This window comes from Rhinolophus sinicus, chromosome 7 (genome assembly GCF_057876585.1).
Source record: "Rhinolophus sinicus isolate RSI-liver-muscle chromosome 7, RSI-T2T, whole genome shotgun sequence".
NCBI classification, from domain to species: domain Eukaryota; kingdom Metazoa; phylum Chordata; class Mammalia; order Chiroptera; family Rhinolophidae; genus Rhinolophus; species Rhinolophus sinicus.
The window spans coordinates 44,215,363-44,231,874 of record NC_142507.1 but is presented as its reverse complement, the minus strand read 5'-3'; the positions used below and the strand labels follow the sequence as shown (position 1 = coordinate 44,231,874).

General features: G+C 38.2%; 1 protein-coding gene and 1 pseudogene across 3 annotated transcripts in view; one reads left to right on the top strand and one right to left on the bottom strand.

The window, feature by feature from the left end:
• Nucleotides 1-16,512, bottom strand: part of RAP1A (RAP1A, member of RAS oncogene family) — a 68,920-nt gene that overhangs the window by 12,123 nt on the left and 40,285 nt on the right. For 2 of the 3 annotated variants that reach the window (XM_074319239.2, XM_019730434.3), the window contains exons 2-4: nucleotides 6,355-6,438; nucleotides 2,543-2,611; nucleotides 360-416 (exon numbers count right to left, since the gene is read on the bottom strand). In XM_074319239.2, the coding sequence (XP_074175340.1) occupies nucleotides 360-416; nucleotides 2,543-2,611; nucleotides 6,355-6,411 (183 nt within the window). In that variant the 5' untranslated portion in view covers nucleotides 6,412-6,438. The remainder of the gene's footprint in view (nucleotides 1-359; nucleotides 417-2,542; nucleotides 2,612-6,354; nucleotides 6,439-16,512) is intronic. The other variant, XM_074319242.2, reaches the window with a different exon arrangement.
• Nucleotides 12,084-15,052, top strand: LOC148757793 (latexin pseudogene; annotated as a pseudogene).

Here is a 16,512-nt window from a genome sequence, read left to right as displayed (position 1 = left end):
CTCCAGGAAGCTGATGGTAAGAAAGGAAGTGAGATGGGAAAACAAGAGGTGGTGAGTGGAGAGTGGGACGTGTAAGACAGAGATTAGGGTGGTGATACAGTTACTGGGAAAGCAGTAATAGCATCATCCTTACCTAAACCACACACAGATTCTACAGGTGAACTCAACATACAATTTAATGGTGCTATGTGGGCATTAAGTGCGTCCTAGATGGTTTTCATGTACATAAAAAATGTAAGAAGCTCTGCATTTGGAGAATTTATTCTTCATCAGAATAATTACTTTTACTCAGAGGAATTATTCAGATGACAAAACCTATTTACAAATTCAAATCTATGAAAAAGAGAAAACACCCTTACCGTTCCTGCAGTATCCAGGATTTCGAGCATACACTGTTGGCAATCTACTTCAACTTGCTGTTACGGGAGGAAGGGGGAGAAAAAAAAAAAAGAAAAAGTAACATCAAAATGTCAGTCTGTTTTCCTCCCACCTCTTCACTCCAAGTACCTATAACGACTACAAAGCCTTTCTTCAGCAGTTTGCTCGCTGTACTGGTTGAGACTTAACATGGTTCTATAATTAAGGACAGAAGGTCTCAGGCACGTTCTATTAATGTTATGAAAGCCAGGCTTGTTCATGCTGAGTTTCGCTATTTTCTGACCACTGTAAACTGAGTAATGATTTTTGTTATTATTAGAAGGGAAATGGTCATATACTGTGACTTAAGAAAAACTGCAACAAACAGGTATATAGTCTTAATAGGAAAAAAAATGTGTAAAATATGTATATTTGTATTATTTTCGGAGAAAATAAAGCACAAACATATTAAATAGCTCAAAATGTAGACAAAGTTTTTGGGATAAAGCAAATGTTGCCAACTTACCAAGTTCAAGTTGTTAAAAGTTTTACTGAAATATGTCACATCCCAAATTTAATACACAGGAAAAATTTAAGAGAAAAAGGGAACGCAGAAGTGCTAAAATGGGTAACACTGAACTCACACAGTCCTTAAGACTTTAAGAAAAAGGTACTTCTTTGGAAGAGCTGCGCGCAGAAGGTGAAATGTTATACACTGAATTCTATTTTCCCAGTGTTTTATAAAAGAAGACAAGGTTGGCCTAAAGAAAATATCAACTATCCACCGTGTGGAAAATGTTTAATAAACGAAGGGACTAAGAAAAGTGCTCAGTCTTCAGCATTCCGGGTACAGATCTCCGTTGTGGTTCAAGCTTTAACCAGCAACTTACTTTTGGGAAATTTTAGTAATGCAACACTGTCTTCTAAAATTAACCTAAGGCCTATCTTAAACTCTTGCTTCTGGGTCAGGTCATGGATTGATGAGGGGCACGACTGGCGGCCACCAACTCACCACCCACCACTCACATGGCACTAATGTGTAACTTGCCCAGTCTGTAAATGGGCGTGCTCAATGCCCTGATTCGTGAAGTAGGCCTGTAGTTTCTCAGTATATCTAGAGCACAATTTTGTATCCCACTAGGAGACAACAAAACTGCTCCTCTACTATGGCTTAAGGCTTGATGAACTTAATTTATTCCTTAATTTCTCTCTCTCTCTCTCTCTCTCTCTCCTTCTTCCCTTTCTCTCTCTCTCTCTTTCTCTCCTTCTTCCCTTTCTCTCTTTCTTTTCTCTCTCTCTTTCTCTCCTTCTTCCCTTTCTCTCTTTCCTTTCTCTCTCTCTCTCTCTCTCTCTGTATATCACTGGCCATTAGTCTTTTTATAATAATGTCTCTCGCCGCTCCCTACCCACCCCCATAATATATTTGGGAAATGAAATCATGAAAATTCTCCACAATTCTAGCTAGTCTTGTAAGTAAGTAAAATAGTAATTTTTGTGAAGACCAACTTTTTCCTTTTAAATAAGCGTGACTTTTCCGAGCAGCTTTAGGTCCACACGCTCTTCTCCTGCCCCTCGCTGCCTCCCCCACTGTCAGCATCCCACCCGAGTGGGAGGCACACCTGTCAGGAGACGAGCCTACACTGACAGACACGTACTGACAGACACGTCATTATCATCCGAAGTCCACAGTTTATGTGATGGCTTTATTCTACGGGTTGGGACAAATGCATAGTCACTTGTATCCACTGTTATGGTATCATACGAAATCCAACAACTAATTTCTTATAGTCTGAAGGGGAAATCTCTTTAAAGTTATTATATAACTGAATATAAATAAAAATTTTCAGTCACTGGAAAACTTCAAGCATAAAAGTGATCTTAATTTTAGTTCACAAAAAGTCCGTCAAAAATTTACCTACTAATTACATGCAGTTTTCTACAATAAAAAAGATTCCTTACCAGGAAAATAAGTATTAAAGAACAGATTATCAGTAACAGAACACGTAGCTCTCTGCAGCTAAGGAGTATTCTGAGAAATATTTTGCCTTGGTGAAACTTTTAAAAACAGATATAGAACATTTGTATCATTTCTCAAAGCTATTTCTAAAAAAGCAATCCCATGGATCAAGTTTTAAAGTCCTAAGGAACTACTTGTAAGCATGTGCATATAAGTTTCACACTTTACCTTTCTGTAGGAGTCTTCTATCGTTGGGTCATATTTTTCAACAAAAATTCCCTGAACAAACTGAACTGTCTAGAAAAAAAAAGGCAAAGAAAAGTTAAGGACTTAAAAGAAAAATCAACCCCATTGTTCATGTTATTTAACCTCACAATGTGGTCAAGATTAAATGAAATTATGTGAAAACTCTGGGTAAACATGCAGATATAAATTAGCACTATTTTTCAATAAGGACACACCCATAACTGAGAGTACACTTATTATGAAAGGGAGTGATCATGTTAAAAATTGTTAGCAGTGCTGCCACTGACATTACACTGTGAAATAATCACTATATGAAGTTTTAAACTATAACGAAGATACAATTAAGGACAGAGATTCTAATTTATTGAAAAATGAAAATTTATCAGTAACTATTACTCCTGTACATTTTTCTACAGTAACTTTTATCTCATGCCCTCAAAGAACACAGACAAAAGGTTTCAAGATTTAAAAGTTAGAAGTAAAGTTTATAGAATTTATGAAATGTATAATCACATTCCAATTTCACGTTCACCCCGAAAGTAGTTGTTTTTCCCATTTGCCAGCTGAGATTCCAATGTCCACTTTCTTCCTGATTCTACAGCCTCATTCTCTTCATTGGAAACCACTGCCTACGTGTCTTTTTTCAGATTATCTCCTTTTATCTGTAGGATTTCCATAAGCAAACTAGAAACTAGGCATTTATCACTTGGTAAATGAAAAGAAGTACAGCGGTGATTGCGCATTACTGCCTGGCAGGTTTAAACCAGGGGCTGGTGCTCTGCTGCCTAAATGCACGGGCAAGACTGTGGCCTGAGGACAAGCAGGCGGAGACCATGTAGACCTCAAGTCACCCCGAGGCGTATTTATACATGATTCCAGCTGGAGTCAAAGGGATTCACTTGAATGCAGTGAACTTCCAAGTTCTTTCTCCTATTAAACTCTTACTCTTTAAAGGAAACTCAGGATATAACCACATCAAAACTTTATTTTTATCAAAGATTTAATCACCTCATCTGAGCACTACATATAATTATGAAAATCTTCCTAATATGCTTTAGATTAGAACAGAGGTTCTCATAAGATTTAGGGCAGAGGTTTAGGAAAAACACTATTTTCCTAATAATACCATGATGCACTCACTCATAAATTTACAACAGAATTTTCCAACGGTATATATAACACACGCTATGGCAAGAAACTGGATGCAGAAGCAGGTATGAGAACCCAAGCGCTTTCTATAAGAGACTTGCAAAAATGACGAACAATACCATACGTCTCACTTCTTTCTTACTAAAAGCAATCTTTCATTACTTCTCCGAATCTCATCCTCTCAGGGGCTTCATTCATTCACATACTTTCACTTTATTCCTTGCGGTTTTCCTACTGAATCCTTTTCTTCCTCACCTATTGTCTTTTCCATAAAGATTATTCCCTCCCTCTCCTGTAGCTTTTCCTCTCCACTGGATTACTGCCTCCAGCACACAAACACGCTCTACTATGTCTCACCCTAAAACAAAAACCTCCCTCACGTAACTCCACGATCCCTGCAGCTTCTGCCCCGCACTCTGTTCCCGCTTATAAGCAAACTTCGACGGTCTACTGTGTGGTTCCATTTCCTTAGCGCTCACTGACTCTCCAGCCTGCCCCGTGACGGGGATGGCACCATCACCGTCCTGAAGCTGCTTTTATCAAGTCCAGCTGGCTACCTCCATGCTCCCATATCATGCTTTTCCTTTTCTTTACGTGACTGTCAAGTAAAGACACATTCTTTACATTCAAGTACAAGACATATTCTTCTGTGCTGGACCCTTTCATCCTACCTACCTACCTGTTAAAGGTTGAGAGGTACTGAGAACTCAGCCCTGAGTTCTTCGCTTCTTTCTCCAGTCTCTCTCTAGACAACATCATTTATTCCTACAGATTTTTATTTTTAATTATTCTATTTGTGTTTGAAAAGGTAATTCATGGACATAGGACAAAATACAAAAGACACAAGAGCATGCAACGGTAACTAGCCCTACCTACCACCATCGTTCGCAGCTACCCAATTCCACTCCCAAGGGAGTAACTGTTATCTGTGGCTTATTTAACCTTGCAGAGAGTCTACATTTTATAACATTTCCCCCCTTTTATAAAACGCAAGTGGTACTTTTTCCTCCCTAAATAACACACCTTGGGTATCATTACACATCTATATACGTAGAGCTGCTATATTCTTTTTAATGGCTATATGGCAGTCTACTCAAAATACGTATTAAAAACGTAACTAGCCCCTACTAGTAGGCATTTAGGTTGTTTCAAAACTCTTGCCACGTAAAGAATGTTGCACTGGATATCCCCGACCATGTCATTTTGTACATGTGAACTTTGTGTGGGATAAATTTCCAGAAAGGGACTTGCTCAATTAAACGTTACATGCATTTAGAATAACAGATTTTCTCAAACATTCACCACAGAGGTACTAATTTACACTCCAACAGAAATGTAATTCTCACGAAATTAAATACTACTGATATATCCATGGCACCCTAAATCATGTCACAAGTTTCTCTTTAAGCTACTATCTCGAGGACACAATTGTTTATTTGATGTATTCACTTGAACATCTCACAAATATCGAGTTTGACGACTTGATTTTCACTCTCACATCTGCTCACCCTTCAGTGTTTCCCTTCTACTGAAGGCTGCTGCCATGACTTCAGTTCAGCTAGAAACCTGGGAGTCACCCTTGACAGCTGCTTCTCTCCTCGTCCCCACATCAATCCAGCACTGAGTTACGTCAACTCTACCTCCCATTTCATTCTCAAAACGTCTATTTTTCTCTTCTTCACTGCCATGGGCCTAATATGAGCTTCCACAAACAACCTGGGGTACTGCATTCATTCCCAACTTGTCCCTCACATCACCTCTGTCTCGTCTAAATTGCTCTACACAGCAATCAAAGTGCTCTCTTTAAAACATACCCAGTTGTCCTCCGCCTGCCAACCTCCAACCCTACCTTCAATGGCTTCTCATAGTCATTAGAAGTAAGTTCTAAGTTCTTACACAGTCTTCAACTCATGATCAGGCCCCTGCCTGCCTCTCACCTCATTGCCCCACGTGCCCCTTGTTCACTCCTGCCCCAGCAGCGGTGACCTTTCTCTTAGCTGTTTAAACGCTAATTTAATGCACTTGTCATCGGAGCCTCTCTTAACAATCTGTACTTTTCTTTCAAAGTCTCTCTCTCATAACTGTAATCAAGTAGTTCCTTGTTTAACTGTGTGTTTATCACACATCCTCCACGATAATGTAAGCTCCACAAGGGACCATGAAGGTTTTTGTTCACTATGATGGTTGTAATCCTAGAGTCTGACATTGCAGAAGCTCAATAAATATTTACTACATAAATACAGCACATATACAAAAAATAACCTTCATTCCACTTAGTCTGGGGTGTGGGTGGGGTAGGAATTACTCCACTGGTATTAATAATAATCACTCTCCCCCACTGGACTGTTAAGTTTCTTAAAGATGAGAACAATCTTATTCCTCTTGAATCACGAACACTAGTGCTTGATAGATACACAGTCGGTAGCCAATAAATACTTGGTAAGTGAAACAATGGATGAGCCGCCATTACGAAACTACACACTCATGGTTACTGACTGAATCCTGTTCCCTCTGAGCTTGATACGAGGCACACAGAACATACTGCTATCTTTTCTCTTTAGTGACTATAAGTTTCAAAGCAAGAAGACATCACCAACGTTCTTCTTGCATTATCCTAATTAGTTATAGTCGGGTGGCTGACTTACCAGAGCAGACTTCCCCACGCCTCCTGAACCAAGGACCACTAGCTTGTACTCACGCATGATGGGGTCTGTTTAAATACTGACAATCTGAAAAACAAAAAACAAAAATAAAAAAATTAATAAGGATGCTAAGATTAGCCTAAGAATGCACAATGTTACATGAAATAATATGAGACTTTGTTTTTTGTTTGCTTGTCCCCTTAAGACGATCAAGGGGAAGACAGAGGCTACACAGCAAAACCATGCACATTTTAACCTAAGTTTACAGGACAGCTGCCGGGCATTTTAATTCATTAAAGATCATCTTTGACTAGCATCAATCAGCCCATTCATGTTACTTCTAAGACTGTTTGATCAGAAAATAAGATGCTTAAAACTAGTAGTTATAGCTACAATCATCAACCTAATTATTTATGAAGCTATTATTTAAACAACTTACGTACTTTTTAAAAAAGTTCCTTCATGAGCTTTAATATAATGTACATGCTATTTGCTTAAAACATCATATAGTAATTCTATACTATTTTTTTCATTCTTGTATTGAGCTGAACCATGTAAATTATTACCTCAAAAATTATTAGGCTACGAATGGCAATTATGGGTAAAATTGTTAAAACTCTATAGGTACGTATTAGTCATATACTCCATAAGGCCCAAATTGCTAGAGAGGAAAAAAAGTGATTATAAACTTTATTTTGTATCTCTATGATTATCTTAAAAAGTAAAAGGGCAGGAAGGAATTTCCAATGGCTATGATGGAACTTTCCATCCCGCTACAAGAGCAAACAAAATATTAATATATGAAAACAACTGTTTTCAGACGTTGGACAATAAGCCGTATAGGACTGTGGTCTCTGACAGGTGGGAAGGCAGTGGAGTGAGACCTACAACGGCCCTGGCTTTGCGCTTGCAGGCACTTTCCCGACTGTGGCGCAGGAAGGAAGAATTCAAGCAGAGGCCAGAAGCACACCAGAGACGAGGGAGTTTTGCACAGAAAATTCCAGAAATCTGCACAGGGTCCACTTGAGTCTGGCCCATCATTAAGCTGGGTATGCAGGATGAAACTCCAGGCATTAAGGCAAAGAATAAATAGGGATCTACAAGCTGAACAATTCCCAGAGTGCTAGGAAATATTGGGAGTTCTGACCAGAAAAGTCCTCCTTGTTGAAAAACAGGCAATTAATTCACTTGAAACCCCAGAAGATTCATACTCGAGTAGCAGAGGTAAACATACCCTAGAGTAAAAGATATTCTAGATGCTTCCTAACGAAGTTTAAAAACAAGCCTCAAAAAGATACAGCCAATCCACAGGTAATTCAACTGCTTGTCAGAACAAAATCCAAAATTCTTTACAAGAAAAATAAATCCATCATTCAACAATGTAAAATTTACAATGTCCATAGCACCCAATAAAAAATTAGTGGACATGTGAAGAAAGAAAATGTGACCTGAAACCGGGGTGAAATGAATCAGTTGTAACAGTCCCAGAAATGAGATAATGTAAGGACTCTAAAACTGCTATTATAAATATGCTCAAGGATTGAAAGGAAAATATAATGAGGAGAGAAATGGCACACATAAAAAAGAACCAAAACCAACTTCTATGTTCAAAAAAATACTTGCAATGGAAATACTGCTGGGAGAGATTAATAGTATATTAGGTATCGCAGAAGGAAATTTCAGAGGAACTAAGATGCAGATAGAAAAAAGGTAACGAGGAAGAGGGTAAAGCGTGGGGAGAAGGTGGAGAAGGGGAGGGAGAAAAGAAGAAAAACAGAAGAACCACAGAACAACATGCTATCAAAATATTTTCCAAATTTGATAAAAAATATAAATCAACAGATTCAAGAAACTCAAAAAACCCTCTCATCAGTATAAATACAAAGAAAAGTACACGGGGCAGTAATCAAATTCCTGAAAAGTTGTCAAAAGAAGAAAATCTTACAAGAAGCAAGAGAAAAAAGTTTAGATACAGAGAAATTTAAGAATTTAGACTTTTCAAGAAGCTAAACAAAAGAAACATTTTTAGAATGTTTAAAGAAAAAAGTGGCCAACTAAGAATGCTAAATACAATGAATATTCTTCAAAAATGAAAGTGAAAGATTTCTTTCCAATTGAGAAGAAAAAAAAAAAGCTGGGGAAAATAGTTCACCAGCAAACACTTTTAAAAAACAAAGGAAGTTCTTCAGGTGGATGAAAATGATAAAAGACAGAAACTTAAGACCATAAAGGAATGAACTGTTATTAGCGGCAACAACATAGATGAATCTCAAAAATAAACTAAGTAAAATAAGCCAGACACAAAGGAGTGAATACTGTATGATTCCACTTATATAAAATTCTGTAAAAGATAAACTAAGTTACAGTGCCAGAAAGCTGCTTGGGACCAGTGGTGGTCGGGTAGGGGTGATGACAATAAAGGAGCACAAGGGGACTTTTTAGGGTGATGAAAATGACCTGTACCTTGATTGTGATGGTTGTTACATGGGTGTATATATTTATCAAAACTTACTGAACTGTACATTTAAAAATAGGTGCATTTTATTACATGTAAATTATAGCTAAACAGAATTTAAGAAAATTCAATGTGGAAAAAGGGGAAATTTCTCAGAATACCAATTACGTACATGGTGTTATGAACTGAATGTGTCCCCCACAAATTCTTATGTTGAAAGCCTTCTCCTAATTCAATGGTATTAAGAGGTGGAGCCTTGGGAGGTCATTAGTATTAGATAATGTCACAATGGCAGAGCCCTCCTGATGGGATCCGTGCCCTTATAAGAGACCCAAGCGCTTGCTTCTCTCGCTCTCACCGGGTGAGGACACAGGACAGCCATCTAAAGGCAGGAAGCCGGTCCTCACCAGACACCTCATCTGCCAGGGTCTTGATCTGGGACTTGCCCGCCTCTAGAACTGTGAAAAATAAACCTGTTGTTTAAGCCACTCAGTCTGTGGTAATTTGTTATAGCAGCGCAAACTAGTAAGAACCACAGTAAGGGTAAAGTAGACTACGTAACACGATGGCAAGTATGGTTGTTGTTCTGAATCAAACATTAGCAAAGCACCTCCCAGGTGCCAGGGACACAAAAATGAAAGTATATGTTTTCCATCCTCAAGTAGCTCCTAGAGGAAGAAAAATAAGTAACTACCAGATGATGTGAAGTTATTACAGAGACAAAATTAAAGGGTTGGGGAGGGATGGAGAAACAGACGAGAGTACAGGATAGTTTTTCAATGCAAGTTACATAAGAGCTAAGTGAAAAACTGAATAGGAAAGTTCCAGGTATGTAGGGAAGGGCATTCTGAGCAGAGGAAACTTCAGCCTGAGCAAATACCCTAAACCATGAGTAGAGAAGATCCAGGGATTACCACAGAGCTCAGTGTGGCTAGGACACAGGGTTTAAAAAGAAGGTATGGAAAATGCAGCTGGGTATGGAGGCTGGGTTGTGCTCGCAAAGGCATTTGCCACGTGAAAAGAGTCTACAGCTTATCTAGTAAGCAGTGGGGAGAAGAAAACAGTCATTAAAAAAAAAAAAGTAATATAGTTAGCTATATATTCTGGAAAGATAACTGGTAACAGTATATATATATGGACTGAAGGAATGAGAGATTGATGCAGGAGAACAGTTAGGGAGCTACTGTAATGCTCTGCTGGGAATGACACTGGCCTGCACAGGAGGCGCTGAAGAGGGGACACTGGTTTCTAAAAGTAAAACTGCGAGGACTCCATAGCTGACTGGAGGTTAGAATGAAGGAGAATGAAGAAGAGTTGAAGGTAAGTCCTAGATATTTAGCTTGGACAAATCAGGTTGCTGGTAGCACACCTCTCATTAAGACAGGAAATGCAAAAAGAGGGTTAAAAGGAAAATTAATACTTTCTGCCAAAACTCAACTTTGAGACGCCTGTGGGAAAGCAGGTAGAGCTATCTGACATATGTTTAAAAACCCAAGTCTGGAAGCTCGGTAGAAACCAGTGGGCTAGAAGTACAGACTTAGGAATTGTTCTAAAAGATGGTCGTAGTTGAAACCGCAACAGATGAGATCAACAAGGAGCATTTATCGGTGAAAACAGAAGAAAGCGAAGAACTGAGCCCTGAGAAACAACCACATTTTACTACGTACCGTGCTTCCCCGAAAATAAGACCTAGCCGGACCATCAGCTCTAATGTCTTTTGGAGCAAAAATTAATACAAGACCCGGTCTTACAGTACAGCAAAATAAGACCGGGTCTTACATTAATTTTGCTCCAAAAGATGCATTAGAGCTGGTGGTCTGGCTAAGTCTTATTTTCGGGGAAACAGGGTAGATGGACAGGAGACCTGAGAAAAAAGGGCGGTGGGAGAGGTTTGCGCTGGACACTAGTCATTTTACACCTCTCTGTCTGTGTCAGGTGCTTCTCTCATTTCAATAGGAAAAAACATACCGTTAAACACAAAAGCATGTATCTCACGCAGACAGCCCCTCATATCCCAACTCCCTTCCAGGCCCCAAGTGATGCTTAGTCTGGGGACTGCTGCCATTTTAACAAGATGTGAGTTCGTCAGTTCTCTGCTCCATAAATGTGTATCTTTCAAGAGGGCATCCTAATACAGTGAGTCTCATTTGTACTCCCCCAAGTGTCTCCTAGGGCAGTAGAATTTGAGGAAAGCACTCAGACATACCAAATTATTCCGGGTATTCTGCAACAATAAAATATTTAGCCCCTGTTCCTCAACTCAAGTGGTAAGATACTCAAGTTCCAAAGCCATTTTTGTATGTGTGTATAGAACATGCCCTGTCTTATGAATGGAAATCCATACGTACACACGCAAATACAGGAGTGATATAGCTCAGATATGAAAACACACACACACTTTCACAATCTAGTTTAAAAATATGAAAACATTTTAAAAGGAAAAAAGAGAACCCCCCCAATAAAGAATAACGTGGATTAATCTTTTCTTTTTAAAGAGGTTAGTTCTAACTCATTTCTGCCAAGTTAGAAAAGCTCTATGTTCTTCCAAGCAAATCCCATGCCTTTTTATGGAAATCTCTCGTGCCCTGCACTCCCGACACAGCACCAGAAAGTTCCTCACTCTGGTTAAGATTCCCTGACAAATAAGGAGGACGAGAATAAACATTACGCTATGATTACATTTTACGTCAATCTCAAGTCCCTAACATTATGGTCCAAAGTTATACAGCAATTTTTTTCATTCTTCCTTTAGCAAAAGTATTACACTTCTAAATTTCATAAAATAACGTAACTTGATTATCTTTGTGGTACAAATCGATCCCAACTTTGTTTTTAAACACGTAAACTAATTACAAAGTGAAATTGTTTCTCCTGCACAACTAAACCTACAAAACAAAATTCATTAAAGGAAACTTAGTTGTGACAAAAAATTTGAGAAAAAATGTTTTTACATTAGGAACACTGAAGGTAGTTTCTTAACAAGCAGTTATTTTATTGGTTATATTTAAATATTTACAGAAGCCATGAATATTTTAAAACTGACAACTGACCACAACATGCTGAGGGCCGGGTGGTGGTGGTGGTGGTGGTGAGTAAATATGGAAATCATGGTTAAGATTTAACTTTCTCAAATAAAGAACAGTGTTCTTCATAGTACATCACAATGGAAATTCTACTTTTTTGGTAACATGAAATCACACTGATACTTTCTTCTTGTTCTTCTCAAGACTAGTACTCTCCGGGGAGGATGTATATAGAGATTAAATGATCAGACATAATGAACTTGTAAGTGAAGATCATAAATTAGCCTCACACTCTTAAAACCAGGCACACTCAGCCCAACAGAATTTCCTATCCCCTTCCCACAATGAAAGGGGAAAAACTCCTGTAAATAGCAAAGGCCAACGTGGATTCGCAAAAAGAGCAGACAGTTAACCACAGATTTGAGGAAAACAATTTGACAGAGGCAATAAATTCAACAGAACAAAAATCAAAGAAAACAGTCAAGAGGGCCTATAAAAGACTGTAAAGTAAATGTAACATCCTCAAAGAAACTTGTGAAGTTACCAAGTCTACGTAAAAGACTCACTGGAAACCTAGGAAATAAAATAGAACCATCAAAAAAAAAAAAAAAAAAAAAAAAAAAAGAAGGAAAGAAAAAGTTCAGGGCGTGGTGACCGGGCAGCAGTGCACTGGCCGTGTACTTGGCCCTCAAACGTGAGGAGACCGGAGCTCGCCCAGCAGCAGCTCACCAAGAATGGACGTCCCGCGTCCCATTACCCAGCTCCAGGGCGGCCTCGGTGGAGAAGTGCATCACCTCCCAGCAGGGGACTCCCACAAGGTGTTTCTGGTGTAGACAGTCAAACAAGCCAGCATGGAGGATATTCCAGCACGAGGACAAAAATGCTGCCTTAAGTTTTCTGTGAAAGAAATTATCCAAAAGCAAGTGACAGTGAACAGGAAAAATCACTTCACATTTGAAGGAGAAATTGAAAAGAGCCACGATGAAGAAGATAACACATTGTATCACAGACTCAAGTCCATGAAGGAACCACTAGAAGCACAAAATATTCCAGACAGTCTTGGAAATGTTATCTCCAGAAATGAAGCCAGTTTGACCTTTAGCCTGGGTTATCTGTGGTTATGCAATACGGCAGAATTCTACTGAAAACACGTGGTGTAAAACAGTAAAACCCCAACTGTCAAGTAAGTGCAAAGAAACGATGACTGCACTGAGTTAGACTGCACCCTCTGCTGTATGACACTGCACCTTAGGAGATTACTCCTTGGCAAACCACGTTCTCTGGCATCCTCAGTGTGGTACTAAGTAAAACACACTAGCCTAGCCGTCTGCCAAAGGAAGCACAACTGGAATAAAAGACCCTCACACCGGATGAAGTGTCAACATGCTTACTAAGGACACGTATGTCAGTTTTCACCGATATCGAGCTTATGGGCCAAATAAATCCCAAAATGTCACTTTGTATAAATGTCTTGAATACAGCACAGAACTGTATAGTTTCTGTAATAAATGATGTCATGATAGATATGTAAATGTAAATAAAAGCAGTTCAGTAGATAGGCTGAAGAGAAAAATGGATACAGCTGAAAAGCAAGTTAGTGAACCGATATACTGAACGCATCCAAAGAAAGCAGAACAAAAGGACAGAGATGGGATGTATGAAAGAAAGCGGTAAGGAGGGTAGGTCCAGCAGCTATCTGATAGGAAGTCTAGAAATCAAACAGAAAAAGGAAAGAAATAACCGGACATTCCCAAGAGGTACATTAAGAAAGAGTCAGATGCAAAGTGCCCACGGAACGCAGGCCTCTTCATCATCATCAAAGATTCACAACTGAAAGTGTTGTGGTTGAAATTCCAAACCACTAAAAGTGAAGACAAAATCCTAAAAAGTTTCTAGAGAGAGAACATTCCCCTGCCCTTGCATATGGGTGGCTTTACTAAAAGAGCCACAAGTGATGTCGTCTGGCTTCTGAAGCTTTTAGAAAGGGTGCCAGGGCTGGCAAGGTGCCAGAAAGCTGCCACTTTGCAGAGACCAAAGAGACAGAGTGGCCCTCGCTGTGTGAGTCCTCCCAGAACCATGAATAAAGAATCTGCCTTCAGGAAGATTCCAGACAGCCACCATCTGACTGCCACACTCTGAGAGACCTTCGGCTAGAGCCGCCCAGCTGAGCCACTCCCCAAGTCCACACAAGAAAACAGGAGCCATACGTAATACATGGCTATTGTTTTAAGCCACTACACTTTGGAATATAACTAAAAACAGAAGGAAGAAAGGACAAACGGAAAAACAGAAAATGAGTGGAAAGATATCAGACTATCCAAATGTATCAGTAATTGCATTAATAAATATTCAATAGGAAAAAAATTAAAACACAAGGCAAAATAAACAAAGCTGACAGAACTCAAGAGAAAAGTAGGCAAATATGTGATCATGATTTTAGGCAAATACACAATCACAAAATTTTAACATAACTCAGTAATTGATAGAAAAGGAAAATAAAATCAGTGAGGATATATAGATTTGACCAAATAATGACTCAACTTAAATACATACCGGGGGGGGCCAAAAAAATGTTTACACATGACTTATATTCATCTTTTGTTATCGGTATATAGTGAGTGTCACAATTTTAATACAGTTTTTTTCCTTTCTTAAAACGTGTATATATATTTTTTGGCACCCTCTGTGTATATACCAGGGGTGCCAGAAAAAATGTATACAAGTGGACACTTTGGTCAGCATTGCTCAAGCAGTAGTTCGCCGTAATCAGAAATGTCTGGACGCTGATGGTAACCACTTTGAGCACTTCTTGTAATTGCTGAAATCAAATGTGACTTGTATTCATCTTTTATTAGGTATGTACATATTGAGTATTACAATTTTAATAGTTTTCCTTTCTTAAAATGTGTATACATTTTTTGGCACTGTGTGTGTATAAAACACCACACCCAACAACTGCAAATTACACCTTTTTTCAAGTACACATGGGTCATTTACTACAACAGACCATGCTGGGCCACAAATAAGGTCTCAATACATTTCGAAGGACTGAAATCATACAAAGTGTATATTCTAACCACCATGCACTTAAACTACGAATCAATATAAAAACATAACTATATAATCTCAAAATGTTTATAAGTTAAACAATACAATTCTAAATAATATGAGTCAAAGAAAAAATTAAGAAGGAAAATAAGCAATTAGAACTAAATAAGAAAAATACTTATCAAAAATTACTGGAGGTGGTACTCCAACAACAACAACAAAATGATTCAAGAAACAGAAGGGCATAACAACAAGAAATCATGGCAAGCAAATAAATCAGTAAAAATTACAGCTAGAACTCTAATTATCACTGTAAAATATATATAAAAATTTGGAAACAAAACTCCATGATTATTTCAACATTTTGGTTTGGGAGGAGTTAGAAAGTAAAGGCATGTTAAAGTTTTTCTCTTACTTGGGAAAAGGATAAAGATGTTGAATCTCTATATATACACATTGAAAAAAATCTAAACGTGAAAAATGCAATGTCAACAACCAGATTACCTGCAACTTAAAAAGCACTAGAGAAAAAAGGGGCAAAGAAAACTTGGTCACTTCAGAGTTAGAAATGAAAATAAACAATAGGAAAGAAAGGTAAACAAAAGATAACAGGAATAAGACAAAACAGATCAGTAGCCCCAATACAATAAAAAGAAATCTTCCCAAACCTTAATTTTGCAAACAACAAATAATAAAAGTTTAAGACTTAGAAAATAATAAACTTAACTTACATGTAGCAAATCTTATATTGTATAAATAGCAGGTGTTGATTTTCCTTGTTTTAAGTATGGAAGTCAATATTTAATAACAGAATGCCTGAGCTACAGTAAATAGTTCTTTTGTGGCCATGCACTCTAAAAATCTCTCTCGATATGGTCATCTAGCCCTTCGAACTCTACCCTCCCAAAATAGTCCACTCCATTTCTGCATAACCTAATTGTTAGAATGTTCTTTACACTGCTCTGTTTCTTTGTAGTGGCCACTTATTGGGTCTCTGCCCTTTGACTGGAGGACATATCCTCTTTTTAATAAAAGTCCTTTTTCCTTTTTCAAATGATAAAGTTTCAAATTCTGTGATCATTCTGGCCTCCTCTGCCAAAGCTTTAACTCTTTCTCTTAAAATAAAAGTAATAGGGTGGCCACTTTGCTCAGTGGTTAGAGCGCAGTGCTCATAACACCAAGGTCGCCGGTTCGATTCCCACATGGGCCAGAGAGCTGTGCCCTTGACAACTAGATTGAAAACAACGACTTGACATGGAGCTGATGGGTCCTGGAAAAACACACTGTTCCCTAATATTCCCCCATAAAAAAAATTTTTTAAGTAAAATTAAAATAAATAAAATATATGCTAATAAACACTATTAGTAGGCATTACTAAAAGGCTTATAACAAAAGAGCAGTCATTATATAGCCCTTTAACCTAACAACTACTTCAAATGTTTGTTTCTTTGAGTGCTTTCCTCCATATTTCTAAATAAGACATTTGTACTACTACTATCTCTTGGTTTTTAGTTTTAGATATTGCTATTATGGTACATGATAATTTTAGCTCTCTTAAACAAGACATAGCAAAGTAGTGTATTAACATTACCTTTCCTTTTTTGCATAACTTGTATTTATTCTGGAATCATTTAC